At 50.6% G+C, this 21891-nt stretch overlaps 1 protein-coding gene across 8 annotated transcripts in view; it reads right to left on the bottom strand.

Annotated features, from left to right (window-relative positions):
- Nucleotides 1-21891, bottom strand: part of LOC147454446 (DEAD-box ATP-dependent RNA helicase 8-like) — a 131454-nt gene that overhangs the window by 67963 nt on the left and 41600 nt on the right. For 7 of the 8 annotated variants that reach the window (XR_015188625.1, XR_015188626.1, XR_015188623.1 and 4 more), the window contains exon 7: nucleotides 13889-14127. Coding sequence is in view for 4 of the 8 variants with exons in the window: in XM_086516403.1 (XP_086372529.1) it covers nucleotides 13889-14127 (239 nt within the window). In the remaining 4 variants the exon portion in view is untranslated. The remainder of the gene's footprint in view (nucleotides 1-13888; nucleotides 14128-21891) is intronic. The other variant, XM_086516401.1, reaches the window with a different exon arrangement.

The following is a 21891-nucleotide window of genomic DNA, read 5'->3' as shown; positions in this document are numbered from 1 at the left end:
ATAGTTCTTGACAAACTTGTAGATGTCCTCCAGCGAAGTGACGAGATTCCGCAATACCTCGTTCTGGTAAGCCGGCGGTAATCCAAACAGATAAAGCATCTGCAGTATAACCTGCGGATTCTCCAAGACTTTCGTCTTATGGACGAAATCCTTGAATTCCTGGGAGTAAGCGTCCAGGATTTTCTTAGCCATTTTCAGCTTGAACAATTTCTTGAAGCACTCGATCTTATCGACTTGCACAAAGTGAGCGCGAAAGACCGTCTGGAAGTCTGCCCAAGTCATTGGTTTAGGTCGTAACCCATTCCACCATGCATATGCCTTGACCTAGAGCATCATTTGTATTTGACTAATGCGCTATGCATCAGTGAGATGATACAAATCAAAGTAGGCCGTCCATTTCGCCAGCCATGAGTCGATGGCAGTCTTCTCACGTTCCTTCTTTTCCCCTTTGAAGGGGTCCGGATGGAACAGAAGAGGCAAAGTGCTCATGGCCGTGGGGGGGAACGGGACTTGCGTGGCACGTAACTCCCCAAGTTGCCTCTGCATCTCAGCTAATTGCTACTACAGTATAGCGACTAGAGATGCATCAGAGGCGGAAGAAGGGGGAGAGGAACCCTCAGGACAAAGCCCGTGCGTGTGTGTGGAATCAAGGAGAAAGAGGCACCTTCTCCATGGGTTGATGCGTGCTAGCGGCGCCATTCTCATGCGGAGAAGCGTCGTGTGACGCCATGGCGCGCCTGTCAGGGTGGGCCATCACGGCCCCATGAGCTCAAGTGGTTTTGTGCACGTCGCCATGCCGTGCATACGAGCAACAAGAAGGCTTTGATACCAATGTTAGTCCCTCACCGGATCCATCCTACAAACATGACATGACACAAGACAAACTCACACCTAGACACACTTAGTGAGCGGACATCATGCTCACCACCCAGCCACAGAGACAATATGGGCTCACCCCCGAGCCCCTGGGAGCTTGCAGCCAAGCGACCTAGCCTCTGCCACAAGGGCCGGTGTCCCATACCACCGAGCCCACACCAATACGGGTGTGTGGGCAGAGCTGCCATGGGCCAAGAGTCCAAGTGTGGTGATCACACAAGATGTCTCACAAATGAAACTCGCGTCCTATCCATAGGACTTAATAAGCAAAGGGCCATGTTCACACTGGCTGGAGGTAGCTGCAGGCGCCCAATCTTGATGTCTAGGACGTAACAGCAGGGATAACTACACATGTGGAGCAAGGAACTAGAGCTCCATGGTATATATATATATAAAATTGATACATGGTCATTTGTAACCAAGGAGAGAGGGGGAGATCTCCAATGGCTCCCTCATCTTTCCCCTCGCCTGTGGACGCGCTAGCACTGTTCAGCGACGCAGTTGGCATGTGTTGGTGGCCTCTGGTGGTGCCGTGGCGTTGGTGGTGGTGCGGCAGCTGGTGGCCGTTGACGTCGGCGCTAACTGTAGTAATGGTTTGTTGGATCCCGCACGGCTAGTTCACACAGGGTGCCCAACCCCCCCCCCCCCCCCCCCCCCCCTTTTATTGAAGGCAAGTGTTGGTGCTTGTGCCAAGTGGCACCGACCGGCGTGGCTATATAAAGAAACCTTCCCGCGTTCGAAGATGAGATTGGAAAGTCGGCCACTAAAGTGGGGTTCTCATGCAAGCATGCAAGAGCTGGTTTGGACACTTGTCCGGTTGAGGGAGTAGTTGCTAAAAATGTTAAAAATTCCCTATAAGGGCCATTTTTCCTGCCCATTTTGACAGCTTTTTCTCATGAGGGTGCAGAAGAAACATAGCAGAGAAGAAGTGCATATCGCTTGTTTTCTTGAAAGGAATTCAAAGCTCCATTGCTCCCAGTGTACTATCTCTTTCTCCCTCCTCTTCCCTTCCCTTCCTCTGTGTGTGTGTGTGTGTGTGTGTGTGTGTGTGTGTGTGTGTGTGTGTGTGTGTGTGTGTGGTGTGTGTGTGTGTGTGTGTGTGTGTGTGTGTGTGTGTGTGTGTGTGTGTGTGTGTGTGTGTGTGTGTGTGTGTGTGTGTGTGTGTGTGTGTGTGTGTGTGTGTGTGTGTGTGTGTGTGTGTGTGTGTGTGTGTGTGTGTGTGTGTGCGTGCACATGAAAGATTATGTGTGAGATTTGATCATCACGAGGTTGTGTGCCTTGGTTTGAGGGTATTCGGCGGTGTGTTTTTTTGAGAATTGTGTCATTTGTGGTGAAATTTGAGTGAGAGTAGGGTGTTGTGAACGCCCTGAGCTATAGGGAGGCATTTTGTGTGTATGACAGGTGTGTTTCCACTTCCCCCTTTCCGACGATTCATCTCCGCCTCTCGGAATACGAGAAATGAGCCCCAAAGACATAGTGATGGGCATCTCTCCTATGTCGAAAATGTATTGTAAGTCAGAAAGCATAACTAGGCTGAGCACATCCCAAAACTGCAAGGAAAAATTGTCGAGCCAACCCATCCTCTCCATGACAAGATACACCATCAAGACCAAATATTGCATCACGCATCTCTTGCAGAGTGAAAGGTGTTAATAACTATGGCACATAGGCTCCCTTACCACTCGCTGTGAACATGAGACCAAACCTCCTCTCTAGCATGTATAACATCGTCAGTCAACTGATCTGCCATAAAGAGATGCTCAAAATAATCTAACCCTATGTAAAGGACCTCATCACGATCTGTGTTCAATAAATCGTAAGGCCCTAATAGAAGTCCCCTTGGGATGCTCCCTGACATGTGCAAAGAAATCCTTATTCATCCTATCCCCTTTGGATATCCATGTCCATATCGAAGCATGATAGGCGAATTTGGATTTCTCAATCTCGTGTGTCGAGCTTGCGCTTCACCCAGAGACTCCTATCTCCTAGAAACTCCTCGAACTGCTGGCGTAAGCATCCCAAACGATCACGTAACTCTCGTTGCCTACGGAGCAAAGCTCGTCACTGCCATCTACAAGCCCGAAAAAGACCAGTAATGCATGTAGCCAAATGGGTCACTAGACCTCCAAAACTAGTGAGTGACCAAACAACCTAAATCCTCCGAGACAATGGAACATCCCGTAAAACCAAGTCAAGGATGCGTGATCCTCGTCTAGCCATAGGGGAAGTCTAAAACCTCAAGCGCAAAGAAACTAGGGCATATTCAGAGGAGCACTGTGGCAAGCCAAATCATAACTATCTCGACATGAGTGCAGCCCAGGCGCCAAAGAAAAATCTATCTAATCGTTCTAGTAAGTGACCTAACCGCCTCCTGAAGCCATACGAAAACTGAATGACTGCGTATTGTGAGTCAAGATGGGATATGCCAGGCATTTGTACTAGAAATTGCAAAAAGGAATTTGTCCCAAGTATCTATCTCACATGGCACAATAAATGGCAAAGAAGGTGTCAAAATTGCACTCCAATCTTCACATGTCTCTACATTGTTGAAATCACCCCCAACAATCCATGAATCCACAACAAGCAATACATCCACAATTGCTGCCAAAACTCAACTCTCTCTTGAGCCGAAGTGTACGCAATGTCGCCAATAGGGTCCCACAAGAATGCATACACCACTACTATAATATTGCTAGCCGATCGCAGTTTCTCAAAATGTAGGAGAAGCTCCAAGTAGAAAATTGCTACATCTACGGTAATTCTCCATAAATAGCTTGTGCTCTTGCACAAGAAGCAAATCTGTGCGAAGCCAATTCTGTCACAGACCATTGATGCTAGTGTGATGCAATCCATTACATTCCAAGTAAAAATACGCAAATCTATGTGACAAGCAATGATGAACCTGAAACCTCAAAGACATACATCAACCGTAGCAACGGGTATGAGACTGGAACATCAATGTCGAGCCCTCTCGATCACTGGCCGAAGAGATGGAACAAGAGCTAAAGCAAGAGCATCCTCATCATGCAATAGAGGTCGGAGGAGTTGTCTCGGAACAAAGCAAGAGCAACTATAAATCAAGAGGAGTTGTAGTGGTCTGTTGGGCTAACAGTTGCAGCTTCGACCATACTCGCATGGCATGAGGGATCGATGCAGTATGGTCCACAAAAAAAATCAGCCGCAAACAATAACTGTCATTTATATGTAGCCACTGAAGAGCCCCCGTACTCCGTGCATGTCTTTCAATCGCAATGCATGATGGAATGCAACCTACCCAAGTTTGGATAGCCTACAAAGTATGGTGAAGAACAAACTCATCATTGAAGACTCTGCCCAAGACTCTTTGCAGACAAAAGGTAGGGAGGAGAAGAGCATGCGATTCTGCCCGCTACCTAGTAGAGAGCACACCCTCCGCAAACGTATCAAAATGTACAACTGTACCAATTAAGGAAACGTGTCATCACCGTTGTGCTTGGCTCGTGAAAATTGCCAAGCTGGAGGATCACTAGCTATGAAGGATCGAGGAACATGAGATGGTGGTAAGGCATACACAAGAGGCGGTGTGGATGTAGGGGCAACATGTGTAGGGAGAGGTGGTTGGGAGTGCGTGGAAGAGGGTGCTTGCGTTGGAGCATCAGTGGGAGAAGGTAGAAGAGGAGGCCTTAGTGTGTAGTTATATACTATTGCTACCCATCCTTTGTTGATGCATCTTGACCATTTGACTTCTTCTCGTTGTCTTCATGGCTTGCAGTTACCGTCGGGTGGCAATTTCATTGGGCAGGCTTATGTTGATGACTCTTTGTTTATGCCTCGCAATTGCTAGGCTGATGTTCGAACGATTATGGAGGCTTTGGAGCTGTATGGGCTTGCGGTTGGTCTTAGGGTTAATTTTCATAAATAAAAGCTTCTCCCATTGAATTCCTCGGATTGGCATGCTTTGTTGTCTCCAGGAGACATTCTTTCCCCAAATGTGACTGTCAGGCATTTGGGTTATCCAATCGGATGGAATGTCACTTATTTCAAAAAGTGAATTGGGTTATGCAGCGCTTGAACGTCAAATTGCATTACTAGAAGCTCTCCACATGGCCCTTGCATGTTCGCTTGCAAATTGTTCAAAGTATATGATGGCCTATGTTCAGTTCTATTTGCCATTATTGCATTGGCCTCGGCATTGTCTCGCTTCTCTCATGTCATCGATTTTGTCTCACTTGTGCCGTACTCATGCTCACAAAAAAGGCCTGCGTTTGATGTCGATGGAGAAACTATGTACTCCCAAGCGCTTTGGCGGCCTCAATTTTTTAGACCTACGTCAACATGTTCTTGCTTGGAAAACTACGTTGTTTCCTACTCTTGTGGAACAGACTCAGCCATGGGCTCTTACGTTTGCCAGTTTTGTCAGCATGTTGTTACTTCCTCCTTTGGTCATTGGAAGCCATCTCTTGGGAGGTCATGCTTGGCAAGATAGAAGGGCATATTCCTGGATGCCCTCTCACCTCTAGTTTGATTTCAGCTTGGCAAGAGATTACAGTGAGGGAAATTTGCTTCGATTGGAGAGCCTTTATTGGAATTGGGTTTTCTCTCTTACTTTGGTAGACCGCTCGCCTCGCCAAGCATACTTTCTCTCTTGTCGTGGCCTTCGAGTGGTTGGTGATTTGATTGATGAGGCGAGGTACACTTTACAGTTTCCTCTTGCCGCACGTCGTTTTGGATTGGGTATGCATTACCGTCAGATTTGGAGAGACATTCAGCACATGCTGGTTGAATTTTTGCTTGTTCCACCTTTGTTTGATGGGGATCGCATGGCTGATTGGTGTCTCCGGGAAACGCCCTTTCAAGCCGTGTCTGCTAGTAATGTTTATGCTCTTCTTCTGCCTCATCCATGGATGGCTGATCATTGTAATGCTCTATGGTAGATGCACAAGCCCGCTACCTAATGGACGAAAGTACTTTCTGCCCTTTGGAAGAGCCGCCTGCCTTTGAAGAAGCAGTTGTTTCTTTGGCGATGCTTGCTTGGAGTGCTCCCTGTAGGCTCCTTGCTCAGTGCACGTCGTATCTGCTCCGCTCGTTGTGTTCATTGCTCTGCTGCAGAAGAGACTGCTAGTCACCTCCTTTGGCATTGCTGTATTTCTCATGGGTTTCTTTGTCGTGTATCAGGTGGGTTGGAACTCCGATTCTAAAAGGTTTTGGGCTTTCGGCATTCTCCCGCCTTCCTTATAACAATTTGCGATTTTCCTGATGTGGGTCAGATTTTGGGCTTATTGGACTCAGCCTGCAGATCCTTTTCAGTTTTTCAAGCTTTCCCTCAGGCACTCTTTACGTTTTGCCTGGGAAGTTGGTGATATCACTTCAAACATGCATTGGCTTTATTTTCCCTCTACCGATTGAGCTCGCTGCTGCTGTACTCTCCCGCTGCGCCATCGCCATCGCCTCCTCCCCCCCCCCCCCCCCCCTCCCTCCCTCCCTCACGTGCTGCCCGCTGTCCTCCTCGTGCTGCCCTCAGCCCCCGCTGCCCCCCCCCTCGCGCTGCCCTGTTCCAGCCTTTCTGCCCGCCCTCAGCCCCCTGCTGCCGCCACTCGCCCTCAGCCTCATCCCATGCTGCCGCCTCACGCCCTCATCCCTTAGCCCAAACCCGCTTTATCCCCCCCCCCCCCCCCCCCCCCCCCCCCCCCCCCCCCCCCCCCCCCCCCCCCCGTCTCGGCCCGTTCACCCATCAGTTTGGGCCCCCCGCCTCGGTTGCTCCCTGCAGTTTCGGGACTCTCGGCATCTGTTCCAACTCCTTGGAGCAGTGTTTGCGCGCCCTTCTGCAGCATCCTCCCGTCGTCCTCTTCTTACGCCACAGCAGTAGACACAGATGGAGGCTCCAGCTTCGCCACAGAGGGACTCGCCTGAAGCCCCCTCACCCGACCCCGCTGAGCCCACCATTCGACTTGCTCTTTCGCCGACAGAGCAAGCGAGCCTTGCCGCAGAGGTAGAGCGCTTGCAGGCGACTTCGGTCATCTGCAAGGTTCTCGGCACTCGACCTAGCAGAGGAGAGCTGCGAGACCTTCTCCAAGCCCGCCTTCTCGCAGAGGTGGGCAAGATCTTGGATGTCCAGATTCTCGGACGGGGGTACTACCAGATTGACTTCGAGACTTCCGAGATGGCCTCCAAGGTCATTGCTATGAGTCCACTGGCCATCCGAGCATCACGCGCCCACTTTCGACAGTGGCAACATGGTTTTGACCCGACTTCGGATGTGCTAGTAGAGGAGGCAGAGATCCCCATCTCAGTCTGCTTTCCGGGTTTACGGAGGGAGTACCTTCCACTTCTCTCCAGGATTGGCTCCGCCATCGGGACAGTCCTAGAGATACCTCGTACGGCAGCATCAGTAGCTGCCAAGGCGGCTGGCATCCCTTCAGTTCGAGTTTTGGTCAGAGATACCCACACGCTCCCGAAGGTCATCCTTCTGCCTCGGGTGAGTGGGGGTTGGTTTCGACAGAGTGTGGAGTACTCGGGTCTCCCGAACCAGTGCTTCATTTGCAGACAGATGGGCCACCTAGCGAAGGCTTGTCCACGGAGGAGACCACGACCTGCACCCCAGCCTCAGCCCCAACCTGCCAAGGCTGGGCCGCAGCCGCAGCCAGCGACACAGAGCACAGATTCAGCGCCACCCTCCGAGCCTGGGGCTCCAGCGGAGGAGGGGTGGCAGCAGGCTCGTGGCCGTCGACGCCAGGGGCCACAGCGACAGCCTGGCACTCAGAGTGGCCCCCAGGTGCCTACTCAGCAGCAGTGGGTTCCCACGGGGAACCGCTTTGGGCCTCTTGAGCAGGAGGAGCCTCCTTCGCCAGCCTCCACCTCCGCTTCACCCTCGCCAGCCGCTCCGCCTTCCGATCTCCCCTCCTCCTTCTCATGCCCTCCCCCGCCCTCTGCTACCACTCACCCCCCCTCGCCCCCCCCATGTCTCTGCCGCCCCACCCCGCTTCTCCTCTCCCCCGCCCCCCCCAGCCCCTTCTCCCCCTCCCCCTGCTTCAGTACCTCAGTCGGCTCAGGAGACTGGACCCTCGCCGGCGGCTAGGAGATCTCTTGGCAGCGCCTTTGCCACGAGTCGCCTAGCGAGAGAGGGTCAGCCCTTCATGCGGCCCCCTCTGCAAATTCAGACATCTTCTCTTGCAGCTATCCCGCGTGGTTTGACAAGCATTGACCTCCGACGCCGCTGGGATTTCTTCGATTACGGGTTTACTCGTTTTCTTGGCGACTCCGCAGCAGACCACGAGGCAGCCTGCTTCAGAGTCCACGCTTTGTTCCTCGCCGCTAGGGGGACAGAGGCCTTGGACTCAGCAGTTGGTTTCTCCTTCCCCCTCTGTGGCAGGACTGAGACAGAGTGGTCCCTCGACTCAGTGGTGGGATGGTTGCATACACAGGTTCTCGAGTTCTCTCACCACATGGGAGAACTTGGCGTTACAGATTTGCTGCAGACGTTGTGGCCACTGGCCAAGTTTGCGGTGAAACCCCCAGACTCAGCAGGATGTAGACACATTGTGGTGTACTTTTTTGCTGATACGCAGTGTTTGCCTTGCTATGTATTCATTCATGAGGACTTCTGGACAGAGGAGGTTGCTTTACGCACGGCTCGCTCTGCTTGGGCTTGGACCAGGCACTCACTGCAGTCTCGCCTATCTAGAGGACGCTCGGATGCGGATTACTCCCCATCCAAGCCTGCTTCGAAGATAGCTCGTCTTGCTACTGCGGCAGCATCTGTTCTCTCTCGCTCCCCATGAGGATCGTCTCGTGGAACGTGCAGGGACTAGGTGGGCCCCAATTTCAGCGACAGCGGGGCCGATTGCGTCAGGAGCTTCAGCGTTGCCTTGTGGGAGGAGAGATTGATCTCCTTATGCTTCAAGAGCACCATTTGTCTGAGAGCCGCATTCGGCGATGTGGTCAGATTTTGCGTGGACGCTATGATACCTTTTGGTCAGCTGCTTTTGGACCTGGAGGCATCCAGGGTGGGGTATGTATGACTATTGCGGACTCACTACAGCAGGCCATTGTGGGCAGAGGGATTATTGTACCAAGCAGGGCTCAGTGGATTACTATGCAGGTTCAGGGTAGCCTTGTGGGTTTCCTGAACATCTATGCGCCCAATGTGGCGAGTGCTCGTGCAGAGTTTTGGTCACAGATTGTTGAGTCTTTGCCACAGGTTGACCAGTGGTGTGTAGGAGGGGACTTCAACATGTTGGAGGACCCTTCTGACAGGATCGGAGGCAGCCATGCTACTTTACATGGAGTCGAGCTAGCAGCTTGGGAGAGGTTTTGTATGACGCTGAGGGTCTCGGATACATGGCAGCATTCTGGCTTTGTGAGGCCTCCAGAGAGTCTTGCCTTCTCTAGATCGGACCCCAGAGTGGGAGGAGTGAATCTATCGCGCATAGATCGCTTCTACACTAGTGACCACTTCAGTGACTTGGGGGGATCAGTGGGCATCCTGGCAGGGACATCCTTCTCGGACCATGCACCAGTGATTCTCACAGTGGCAGATAGGCAGAGGAGTGGGAGCACGATGCTTCGCATCCCAGAGCGGGTCTTGTTGGACTCAGCACTCAGAGAGAGGGTCGAGGCTCTATGGACAGAGGGCATGGACAGCCAGGCTCCACGTGCAGACAGAGTGGCCTCAGGCCTGGCTCAGCTTAGCCACTTCTTTCTCCAGGAGTCTCTGGCTCGACGGGCTACAGCGAGAGAGGAGGAGCAGCATCTCAGACGAGGCATTGCTTCACTACAGAGGATGCAGGAGCAGCATCCAGACAGTCCATGGTTGGAGGAGCACTTACAGCAGGCTCGACAGGAGCTTGCTTGGACAGAGGAGAGGCGCCATGAGTTTGCCTTTCATCGACAGGCATCTCAGTGGACTCAGGTGGGTGACAGGGTGACAGGTGGTTTTTTTGAGACAATGGGACCTCGGCACTCGCATGCCAAGGTCAATCAGTTGAGGAGACCCGATGGGTCAGTTGTTTGTGAACCTGAGGATATGCGTGCAGTCGCTACTGACTTTTACCGTGAGCTACTGTCGGCTGAGCCCGAGTCAGAGAGACAGGATGCATGCAGGGAGCAGGTTTGGGCACAGATGCCCTGTCTTGTGACTAAGGAGATGCGGCAGAGGCTTGAGTTACCTCTTCAGCTTGAGGAGCTGCACACGGCTCTTAGGGCCCTCCCTCGTGGTAGCTGTCCAGGTGAGGATGGGCTGACTCCCAGCTTCTTCTTGGAGTACTGGGACCTGCTTGGCCCAAATCTTTGTAGTGCCTTTCAGTACATTCTGCACACAGGAGTGATGCCGGATAGCATGAGTGAGGGCCTGATTTACCTCATTCCAAAGGAGGGTGGCTCCTTGGATGAGATTCGACAGTGGCGCCCCATCACCATTCTCAACTCAGCCTACAAAATTCTTGCCAAGGCTCTGAGTTTGAGGATTCAGTCACTTTTGGAGAGCCTTATACATGGGACTCAGACAGGTTTTGTCAAGGAACGCAGTATCCTTGACAACATCTTCACTTTTTGGGAGGCTTCTGCCCTTGCACGGCTCCGTGGGGAGGACCTTGTGATTCTTCTTCTCGATTTTGAGAAGGCATACGACAGAGTCGACTGGGACTTTCTAGAGGGCACGCTACGCAGGATGGGCTTCTCAGAGGCTTGGATCAGAGGGGTGTCAGCTTTGTACAGACAGGCTCACAGTCAGGTGCTTTTGGCAGGAGGTAGAGGTGAGCACTTCATGCTCCCACGATCGGTCAGACAGGGTTGTCCTCTTGCCCCCTTTCTCTTTCTGTTCTATGCGGAGGCGATGAGCAGATTTTTGGTGTCACAGCAGGTTGGTTTGAGGGGCTTAGCACTCCCTCTACGGGGAGATGAGCTTCTGGACGCTGAGTTTGCCGACGACTCAGCCTTGTACTTAGAGGGCCAAGAGGCCAATTTACACAGATGTGGGCAGGCTTTGGAGACCTTCTGCTGTGCATCAGGCGCACTGATCAACTGGAGAAAGACAGTGGCTTTCTCGGTTGGTAGTGCTCGTGTGCCAGATTGGATGCCAGCAGAGGGTTTTAGGTGGATTCCTCCAGGGACTGCAGTTCGGTACTTGGGTTGTCAGGTTGGTTTGGATTTGTCCCCCGAGCAGCAGATTGCTCCTCTTCTCCTGTCCATCAGGAGAAAGCTGTTACATTGGAGCTCAGCCCGACTTTCGCTGGCTGGTAGAGTAGTAGTTGCCAACCAGGTGTTGTTGGCGACTATGTGGTACATCACTTCTTGCTGGATCTTCTCGAGTTCTTGCATCAGCCAGGTAGAGAGGCTGATCAGGAACTTCCTTTGGTCAGGTCGCGACACTCAGATTGCCCGAGCCAAGGTGGCTTGGTCGGTCATCACACTTCCTTGTTCTCAGGGAGGGCTTGGGATCATTGATCCAGCACAGTAGAGCAGAGCCCTTCTTGGGAAGTTCGTCGTCAGAGGACTTCTTCCAGGCGAGGAGCCCTGGAAGGAGTTCTTGTTGCAGAGGCTTCGTGCCAGGGTGCCTCAGTCAGGAGGCCCTTCGCAACCTTCGACCAGATGGATCTTTACAGAGTTGCGTCGAGTTGGTTTGAGCAGGAGACTGGAGGACCGATTCGCTGTGAGTCTGCTTCGTTCTTGGGAGCTATTACGGCGTGGCCTAGAGCAGAGACAGCCGACGTGCACGGAGGAGCGCCTACGGCAGCCCCTCGTCTGGAACCCCATGGTTAGCACTCAGCGAGGCCACTTGGTTGGGAGTAGGCCTCATGTTTCTTGGGGTCCCATGGCAGCAAGTCCAGCGCGCTCTCTAGGTGACTGGCTAGAGTTCACAGGTTTGTCAGAGGAGGTGCAGGTTGTCCAGCTACAGGGCATGAGGGGTTCAGAGCATGTGTCAGGACATCTCAGAGTCAGTTCCAGCTGACTGGCTCACGCCTCTCGAGCCAGTAGCACCCCGGTGGATGGGAGCCTTCACACGACTGGAGGTTCTCATTTCAGTCAGGGCTTGCTCAGAGACTGTCCCAGCCCTGTTCTTCGAGCTTCAGGGTGGGGGACGACCACAGAGAGTTGCGGTAGAGGCCCCGCAGGTAGCAGAGTGTTGTTTCCAGAGGTCCGAGTTGTGGGCATCTGTGGGAGGACTTGCGTCATAGACCCTGACCCAGCAGCTCTTGAGACAGGACACTGGAGGCTATGGGCTTGGGAGTGCTGTCCACTGGCACGAGTACAGTGGGATCCTGGTGAGTGGCTATGGAGGGACCCATTCTCCTCTGCAGACCGCCCAGGAGTCCCTTTCTTTCAGTACACTGTTCGGCTTGGACGTCATATACTTGCAGCACAGAGTGAGGCCCGCCCCGCTGCAACACGTCATTGGCAGGAGGAGGGTCTCACAGTTGAGTTCTTGGCAGCTTTTTGGCAGAGGCTGTGGGACTCAAGACAGCCGAGGCGCGTCACCTTGTTCCAGTGGTTGGTTGCACACAGAGCCACAGCAGTAGGGAGCTGGCTTGTACATAGTGGTCTCTCGGCCGCATGTACAGCCTGTGACCAGTTGGTGGAGAGTCAGCGTCACTGTCTTTGGGACTGTCCCTCGGCCCAACAGGTGTGGCTACGAGTTCTTCGGCTGATGCCTGCCCTCTCCACGGCTCGACAGTACACTTGGGGGGCAGCGGCTTGGTCCACCCTCACGGGCCCGGCACTTCAGTTTGAGCTATCTTCCACCAACAGGATGATAGTGATACAGGGGGGTCGACCTACACTCCAGCCTGCTACAGACCTTACTCCACAGGAGTGGAGCAGTGAGAGAGCGGAGTGTTGGGAGCTCATCAGCGGCCTAGCTCTCTGGTTCATCTGGCGGGCCCGTTGTTTCCGCATCTTTGAGGCTCGCCTTGTACCACCAGCAGAGACTGTTCGTGACTTTTGGCTAGAGCTGATCCATACTCTCAGAGGACAACTTGAGGGACTACAGGGCAGCTCCGACCGCATGCGGGAGCGCCGCGAGGCTTTCCTTCGACTCTGGCGCCCTGGGCCGTTCTACTCCATGGTCCAGGGGGTGCTCAGATGGCACTACTGTCCACCTGTGTGGCTTTTCCCTCCTCCCATCTCTTGATTTAGCCCCATTGTACATATGCTGTTTTTTCATTGGGAGAGTCTCCCCACCATGCTTGTTGTAGCCCGCTCTTGCAGAGGTGGATGTAGCCCTATGGGCAGTTTTCATTAACTAATAGAAGGATCTTTTTCTCAAAAAAAAAAAACATGCATCGGCTTTCCTATGAATGCTTTTAGCTTTTTGCTGATGAACACTTATGTGTTCTTGCTGTTGTATATGATCTTTTCTGTGGGTTTTCCTCGCCTTGAGGTTTCCCACTTGTAAATAAATTCCAAAGATTTACAAAAAAACCGTTTGTGTGCATGTGTGTGTGAGAAACGCGAGAAGGGCTATGGCGATGCGAGAGACTGAATGTGTGAATGGATTGTGTATACTTGAATGAGGAATGGCTCCACTGAGGAAGGAAGTGCGCCTATGAGGGAGGTGTCACAACTTGCTGACAGAGTATGATCAGAGGTGTCACAACTTGCTGACAGAGTATGACCATCATATCGAACAGACCACACTGTAGAAAATAGGAAGTTTAAAAACAATGCAAGGCTAGTACCATCACAGAATCTAATCACATTGTGAAAACTAGTGGACATAGCACATTTGACTCGATATCATGGCACTCATGCAAACGTTGTGAAAATCCTAGCACGCTTGAGTCAATTTTTTAGATTCTTAGGGACCCAGCTTGCAACATCACTAAACTTTTGTTGTAAACATGACTTTGCACATAAAAACCAACCTCAATCTATATTCAGCCAAAAAAGAAAATAAATCATTGAGAAAAAAACCAACAGGCAACATCACTAAACTTTTGTTGTAAACATGACTTGCACATAAAAACCAACCTCAATCTTTATTCAGCCAAAAAAGAAAATAAACCATTGAGAAGAAAACCAACAGGATAGAAATTACTACCTCATCCATGACCATCATTGTGCATTCGCTGAGATTGCACACTCCCTTTTTGGTTAAATCTAATACTCTTCCAGGAGTACCCACAAGAATATGCACTGGCTGATATAGACGCATGATGTCATCTTTCAAGCTTGTACCACCTGTGGTAACCATAATCTGGATGCTCAAATGCTTGGCAAGCTCTTTACAGACTTGTGATGTTTGCAAAGCTAGCTCTCGGGTAGGAACTAATACCAGAGCTGCAATAAAAGAGCTCACATATGATCATGCAAAAAAATTCCATGATAGGATTTAAGAAGTATGTGTCTTTCTCTCAACAAGCTAAGACAATTCAAATCACATTTGAAGGAGAAGATTATATATTTGAAATTTATCTATTTCCTCAAAAACTCAACCTTAAATGACAATCACAAATAGATAGGCAAAGCATGTTTATAACAAACCAAACCAATCTAATTGGTGCAATTGTCATGAGAGAGAGAGAGAGAGAGAGAGAGAGAGAGAGAGAGAGAGAGAGAGAGAGAGAGAGAGAAAGAGAAATGAAATGAAATGAAATGTTATATTAACGTCTTCAAAAGGCCAAAGTGACCTATGAGACCAGAAAGTTACAATGTGGTGGGTCTGGTACAAAGTCAGAGTAACAAGATGACAAAATGACAAAATGACAAAATAAAATACTATGGAATCCTAGATTGCTGGGTGTGGACTAAGCAGCTAAAACAGCTAGCTGGGATAGCTAGATCACAGGAGATCCAACATCGGTCGCTGGCGGATCTCATCAATCTCCTCCATGGTCAATAGTCTGACCGGGCGTCGTGCATGTCGAGCCAAAGTGACCCGGATCCTCTGATGCAGCCTCTGTCGATGCTGTGTAGTCCTCCGCAGTCATGGGCGTCTGGATCTCCCCAGCTCAGTCGCTTGGTCGCTCAGTATGCCTCTGGTGTAAAGCGACGAGCTCTGCTGTGGTAGTAACTCCTCCGGGTGTTCAGTGGCAGCTCTAAATGATCTGTCTCTGAGATTGGCTAGTCTTCCCTCTCATCAAGCTCTCTCTGTGTCTGCGCAGCCCGAGCAAAAACAAACCCAAGCAACTCTGATCCTCGTATTGCATGACTCTAGAAAATGGTCCAAAGCCCACTCTGAACAAGCAATGGAAGCGGCCTCGTATCTCGTAGTAGACGGGGCAGTGGCATGTGTAGTGCAACTCTGCCTCGGGCTCGATGTCACACAGGGGGCATGTCCTGGCCTCTGCTGGTACTCCGCTGTATCTCCCAGTCTCGATCCGCAGCTGGTGTGAAGATGTGCGTATCTGACCAATAGCACATCGTATCCCATGAGACAGGTGAGTGTCCATGTATCTCGGCCTCATCACAAAACCATCCTCCGTAAGCTGGAGGAGATACTCTCTGTAGAAAGCCATCTTCGTGCCTAGCTCCTGTACTGGCTGTATCCATGTCCTCTTGGTGTCTAGCTGAGTGAGGTCCTGGCGAATGAGCCTGGTGATCTCGGACTGTGTAAGAGTCACAGAGGGCGCATCCAGTGAGTATTGGAAAGGAGGCAATCTGTCTATGCTGAACCCATGCGCCTGAAACCATGATGTCATCTCCCCATACCAGCATGTTGTATCTCCCTGCATGGCTAACTGTTGAGAAGACTCGAGTGCAAGGCGTGCATATCTGTCTCTGGGAAGTTCCCACATGCGGTGTATGAAGGAGACGGATCTGGTGAGCGCCTCAACCACCAGGGGGGGAGCAGCTAGCTCTGCTCGTATAATAGCACGTGGTACTGAAGCCTTGGCCCTAATGAGCCGCGAGATCATAGAGACCAGAGGCTTCTCCATGTCCCCCCATCCATCAGTGCGGCCTGTCCTCCCGTGATGATCCAATGCAGGTCCCCAAATCTCAGCTCCATAAAGCAATGCAGAAGCCACCAAAGTGTCAAAGAGCCATAGCTTCGTCCGAGGCTCCTGAAACTGAACCTGTGAACACATCCTTCCCAATTTACCCAATGCTGCATGGGCTCTCGTCAATCTAGTCTCTGCTGCCCTCCTCAATGAAAATGTTGGCCCACTAAAAACCACTCCAAGGTAAGTGTAAGCATCTGTATACTCCACCTTCTCCTGGCCGTATGTGAAGGCGGGCGCTGACCTCCTGATTCATTGTGGGGTGGTATTAAATACCATGACCTTGGTTTTACCAAGGTTGACGGACAAACCACTTTCTTGGGCAAACCTATGCAAAGCATCCAGGTGACGTTGCATCCCCTCCGGAGAGTCAGAGATCAAAACAATATCATTAGCGTATAACAATAGTGGAATCCATGTCCTTGTCAGCTGCGCACCTCTATCACCATCTCTCTCAATGTAGTCAGAAACCTCATCTACATACATACCAAATAGAGTAGGAGAGAGCGGGCAGCCCTGCTTCACCCCAATAGTGGAGTAAACCAGTGTGGATAGACCCTCTGGGGTGCGTACATGCCCCACTACTGACTTGTATAATGCCATGACCCCCCAAATGAGCTCTGTGGGTACTCCCATCTGCTGTAATCTACGCATCAATCTAGCTCTGGGCACTCTGTCAAATGCTTTACGGAAATCCACAAAGCTGCAATAGATCCGTCTCCCACGCAATCTGCCCTCCTCAATGATGGCTCTGAGTGTCAAGATATGGTCAAGAGTAGAGAAACCCCTCCTGAAACCTGCCTTCCCAGCTGCGCGCATCCCCTCCCTCTCTGCCCATCTACTCAGCTGTTGCTCAAGAATAGATGCGTACAACCGTGCCAATGTGTATCCAATCATGATAGTGCGATAGTTCCCAGGCTCAATAGGGTCTCCCGATTTGAAGATAGGTACAATAGTTGATAGGCTCCAGGTATCAGGCAAGCCCTCACACATGGCACGGTTAAACATAACTGCTAGAGGCTCTGCTAGTAAATCTTTGGCATGCATGAAATGCTCAGCCACTAAGCCATCATGATCATATGCTCTCCCAATCCTCATCCTGTCAATGGCCTTCCTCACCATCTCAGCGGTGAAAAAAACACGTGTGGGCATGGATGGGGGGGGGATCAGGAAGGGGGGCTACTCAGGAACTGTGTACAAAGATGATGCATACTGGCCCCAAGCCTCTGTAGAAGTGATGGCAGGGGGGGGGGGGGGGGGAGCACTCATGAAAGAGCCTCCACACCTCACGTGAGTCCTGACTCAAGAATAGCTGGTATAGATCCTGCTCTAGGCGAGCCAAAAATGCCCTCTTCTTCCGCCGCACTAGGCGTTGGAAGTCAATCTGTGACTGCCTATGAATGATGTCCCCCAAAAGCACCTCCCTCTGAAGTCTAGCTCTAGTGTCACGACATTCCTCATCATACCAACTGTTTTGGGGCATGCTCCCCGAACAGCGTCTCTGCTCAGGCTGGGTATGTGGGTATGCCTCTGTTGTTGCATCATGTAGTGTTTGTGTCAGTATAGTAGTAAGCTCCTCCAGAGGTCGCCCTGGCTCCTCTATGCACAGGCGTCTGTAGATCCCATCTATATACCTAGATGAATCCAGGATAGGCCCAGATTCACCCTTAAAAGGAAAGTGCAAGGTACAGACCCATGGTAGTCACCCACAAGACAATATAACCATCAGCTCCATCATGCAGAAAAGGGGGACTGTCCTCTGGGTGACGCATAGACCGACGTACTCGGGGGAAAGTAGCAAATAGCAATGTAGAGATATCAGCTTGTCTCTGCTTTCAATCTCACCCACATGTACCTAGTCTGCTCATCCCTACGGGCTATATGTATCAATGGCTGCAAATCCTTTCTAAATAACACTGCCACTCCCCTCGAGCCCTGTCCTCTGTGCACTAAGCGAGTCTCCTGTCTGTAAGCTGTCTCCCATCTGTATCCACTGATGTGAGGCATGGATTGCCCAGGGGCCTGGTGTGTCTCAGAGTAAAAGATGATGTCTCTTCCAGTAAAGCTATTCTCAAAAGCACCCACATCAAGCCGCATGGATCCATTACAGTTCCAGGCCGCCACTTTGAGTGTGGTCCCATAAGTCTCGCACCGTCATGTGGAGCGTCGCTCCAATATTACTACTCTTCCATCTCGGTAAAAGGCAATCTTGCCTTTTCCCCTTGTTGCTCTAATCTCCAACATTACTTCTTGCATATGAGCGATCTGCGAGAGGGTAAGATCATCCCCGAGAAAAATGCCCGTCTCTTTAAGAGTTGGCCTTTTCTTTAAAAACGACTTCTTCGCTTCCATGGAAGGAAAACGGAGGATGAGTGCCCTTTCTTTTGAGGTTTTCCCACTGCTTCCATTTTTCTTTATGTTGCCCACTCTCCAGGCTCTTGTGTGCGTCGGCTCGTGAACCTCCATCAGGCCATGAGTTCTTTTACCTCTTCGTCCACATTGCCTTTGTCTTTAAGACCGCAAATTCTCACATGTAAAGCGCGCACACGTCTTCTTTGCTCCTCCTCTAGTGTCTGATTAATGATAGTGGGTGTGGACGTGGACGTTATCTCCTTGCCTTTTTCTTTCTTGGCCACCTCGATCCATTTCTCGGCTTCATCCGCCTTCTGCTGAGTTTTTGTAAGAACATCCACCCAAGAAGTCGTCGTCTCTTTGTGTTGCTCTTCTCCCTCTTTGATGGCCCGTACTTGCTCCTTGATCGTGTTGATTTCTTCGATTACTAAGGGTTGCAATTCGCCCTCTTCCAGTGTGTTGCTTGATCGTGCTTCGGCGAGATCTTTCTTGAGTGACGCAATCTCTTCATCCTAAGTCGTCACTCGGTCTTTCAGTGCGTTTATCTTGCTTCCTTGGATCAGGACGCGTCCTTCGAGCATTTTTATTGTGCCCAAAGATTGCGGTTCATCTTGGTAATAGTCTCCATCATCTCCTCTTTGCACTTTTGAATGGCATCCTCTAGGGGGTCGGCTTTATCACTCAGCTTCGTCATGCTTAATCGCCGTCCGAAAAAGAGCCACTAAGCGCACATATGCATCCACACTATGCATACATTGTCTCCTGCATCAAGAGAGAGCTTTATTGACATCATCTAGAGGTCCGAGATCGGCCTATCAGACGGAACAGTGGACATGTGTGTCCTCTGGGTAACCAAAAAAAAGGACAAAAACGTTGAAAGTTAACCTGCCACAAAAAAAAAGGACTGACGGGGGGAGGGAATGGTACATCAGTATGAGGGATGAGGGGGATGGAGTGCTAGCTCTAATGGATGTGGAAACATAGACACAAGGGAGTACAACCATGATATGCAAAGGACTAGCTAGCTCCAGTGGGTATCAAACTGAAGGTGTAGTATGGCATGCATGGATGGAGTCCCCATAGCATAGCAGCACGCTCTGAGAAAGCATGCTCTCTCTCTCTCTCTCTCTCTCTCTCTCTCTCTCTCTCTCTCTCTCTCTCTCTCTCTCTCTCTCTCTCTCTCTCTCTCTCTCTCTCTCTCTCTCTCTCTCTCTCTGGTCTCCTCATGCTGTATATGAATCTTGCGAAAGGGCCGGTGATGTACTCTCTGGGTCTATTATCCTGGAGCTTTGGGGCGTCTACATGCTCAAACAATCTCTGCCCGCTGTATGAAAAACACATGAAACACATAATTTTTTAAGAGCTGCAATTTACAAGAGCTTTTGTCAAATGTTACTTGGGTCTGTAATTTCAGCAAGAGACATTGATAAAGATTTGATGGTACATACTAAGCCCGGGGGCACAGAGAGAGAGAGAGAGAGAGAGAGAGAGAGAGAGAGAGAGAGAGAGAGAGAGCACGCTTTCTCAGCGGGTACTCCTCTAAATCTGCCTGTCTCGATCTCTAGCGGATGTGAGGATGTGCGTATCTGACCAATAGCACGTGGGATAGATGAGTATCCATGTATCCTGGTCTGATCACAAAACCATCCTCCGTGACTTGGAGAAGATGCTCTCTATGGAAAGTCATCTTCGTACCTAGCTCATGTGTAGGTTGTATCTATGTCCTCTTTGTATCCAACTGAATCAAGTCCTGTCTGATGAACCTGGTAATCTCTGCCCTAGTGAGGGAGATGGAGGGTGCATCCAAAGAGTACTGAAATGGGGGTAGCCGGTCCATACTAAAGCCATGTAACTGAAACCAAGATGCCATCTCTGCATACCAACATGATCTATCTCCCTGTAATGCCAGCTGTCATGAAGACTCTGGTGCTAATTGAGTATATCTGTCTCTAGGAGAGCCCAAGTCCTATGCATAAATGAAACGGATCGAGTGAGTGCCTCCACTACCAATGGAGGAGCAGCAAGCTCCGCCCTAACAATGTCATGTGGTACTGAGGCCTTGGCCCTAATCATCCGAGAAATCATAGACATCAAGGGCTTCTCCATATATCTCCATCCATCAGTACTGCCAGCTCTGCTATGATGATCAACTGAGGGGCCCCATATCTCCACTTCGTTTAGCATGGCCGAAGTGACCAAAGTGTCAAAGAGCCAAAGCTTTGTCTGAGGTTCCTGGAACTGAACCTACGAACATATCCTCTCAAGTCTCCCCAATGCTGCATAGGCTCTGGTCAATCGCGTATCTGCTGCATGCCTCAGGGAAAATACTGGACCACTGAAAACCATCCCAAGATATGTGTATGTATCTGCATACTCCATAGTCTCTCGACCATATGTAAAAGTGGGGGCAGACCTCCTTACCCATTGCGTCGTGGTGTTAAACACCATTACCTTGGTCTTACCAAGGTTCACAGACAATCCACTGTCCCATGCAAATACATGCAATGCATCCAAATGACGTTGCATCCCCTTTGGAGAATCGGAGATCAGCACAATATCATCAGCATATAATCGCAACGGAATCCATGTCCCTGCAAGCTGAGCACCTCTATCACCCTCTGTATGTACATAATCTAAAAACTCATCTACATATATCCCAAAGAGAGTCGGAGATAGGGGACAACCCTGCTTCACCCCAATGGTGGAGTGAACCATGTCGGACATGCCCTGAGTAGTGCGTACCTGTCCTACCACTGTCTTGTATAAAGCTGAGATTCCCCATATCAGCTCTGTGGACACCCCCATGTCTTGCAATCTGCGTATGAGTCTAGCTCGTGGCACTGTATCAAAGGCTTTGCGGAAATCCACAAAGCTACAATATATCCTCCTGCCATGGTGTCTACCCTCCTCAATAATGGCTATGAGTGTCAAAATCTGGTCAAGAGTGGAGAAACCTCTTCTGAACCCTGCATGTCCTGCTACCCATATGCCCTCTCTCTCTGCCCATCCACTCAGCTCATGCTCAAGAATTGATGCATATAGCCTAGGTAGAGTGTGACCAACCATGATGGTTCAGTAATTCCCTAGAAGCATAGGATCTCTGACTTAAAGATAGGCATAATAGTGGACATACTCCAAGTCTCAGGGAAACCCTCATACATGGCTCTATTAAACATCATAGCAAAAGGCTCTACAAGAATATCTCTAGCATGGATAAAGTGCTCTGCTACCAGACCATCATGATCCTGTTCTCTTCCTGTCTTCATCTTGTCAATGGCTTTCCTTACCCTCTCAGCAGTAAAGAAAGTACATGTTTTTGGGCATGCCTCTGGAGGGTCACGCAAAGGTGGCTGCCCCGATGCTGTACAGAGAGATGTAGCATATTCCCCCCATGTCTCTGTGGAAGTGATGGCTGCCGGTGGAGAGTGCTCATTGAAAGCCTCCATGCCTCACTAGAGTCCTGACTCATAAACAGCTGATATAGATCACGCTCTAATTGAGATAGGGTAGCCCTCTTCTTTCATCACACTAGGCGGCAGAAGATAATCCGTGACTGTCTATGTGTAGTAGTACCCATGAGCACCTCTCTCTGTAATCTGATCCTCGTTTCTCTACACTCCTCATCATACCAATTGTTCTAAGGCATGCTCCCAGATCGTCTCATGTAGGTTGGTTGTGGGGATATGCCTCTGATGCTGCATCATGTAGCGTCTCTGTCAAAATCTGGTTAGCTCATCTAGTGGTCGTCCTG

The sequence above is a fragment of the Adiantum capillus-veneris genome, chromosome 7 (genome assembly GCF_014529385.1).
Source record: "Adiantum capillus-veneris isolate H3 chromosome 7, ASM1452938v2, whole genome shotgun sequence".
Classification (NCBI taxonomy): Eukaryota; Viridiplantae; Streptophyta; class Polypodiopsida; order Polypodiales; family Pteridaceae; genus Adiantum; species Adiantum capillus-veneris.
The sequence above is the reverse complement of the archived record's forward strand: the minus strand, read 5'-3'. Positions and strand labels throughout refer to the sequence as shown.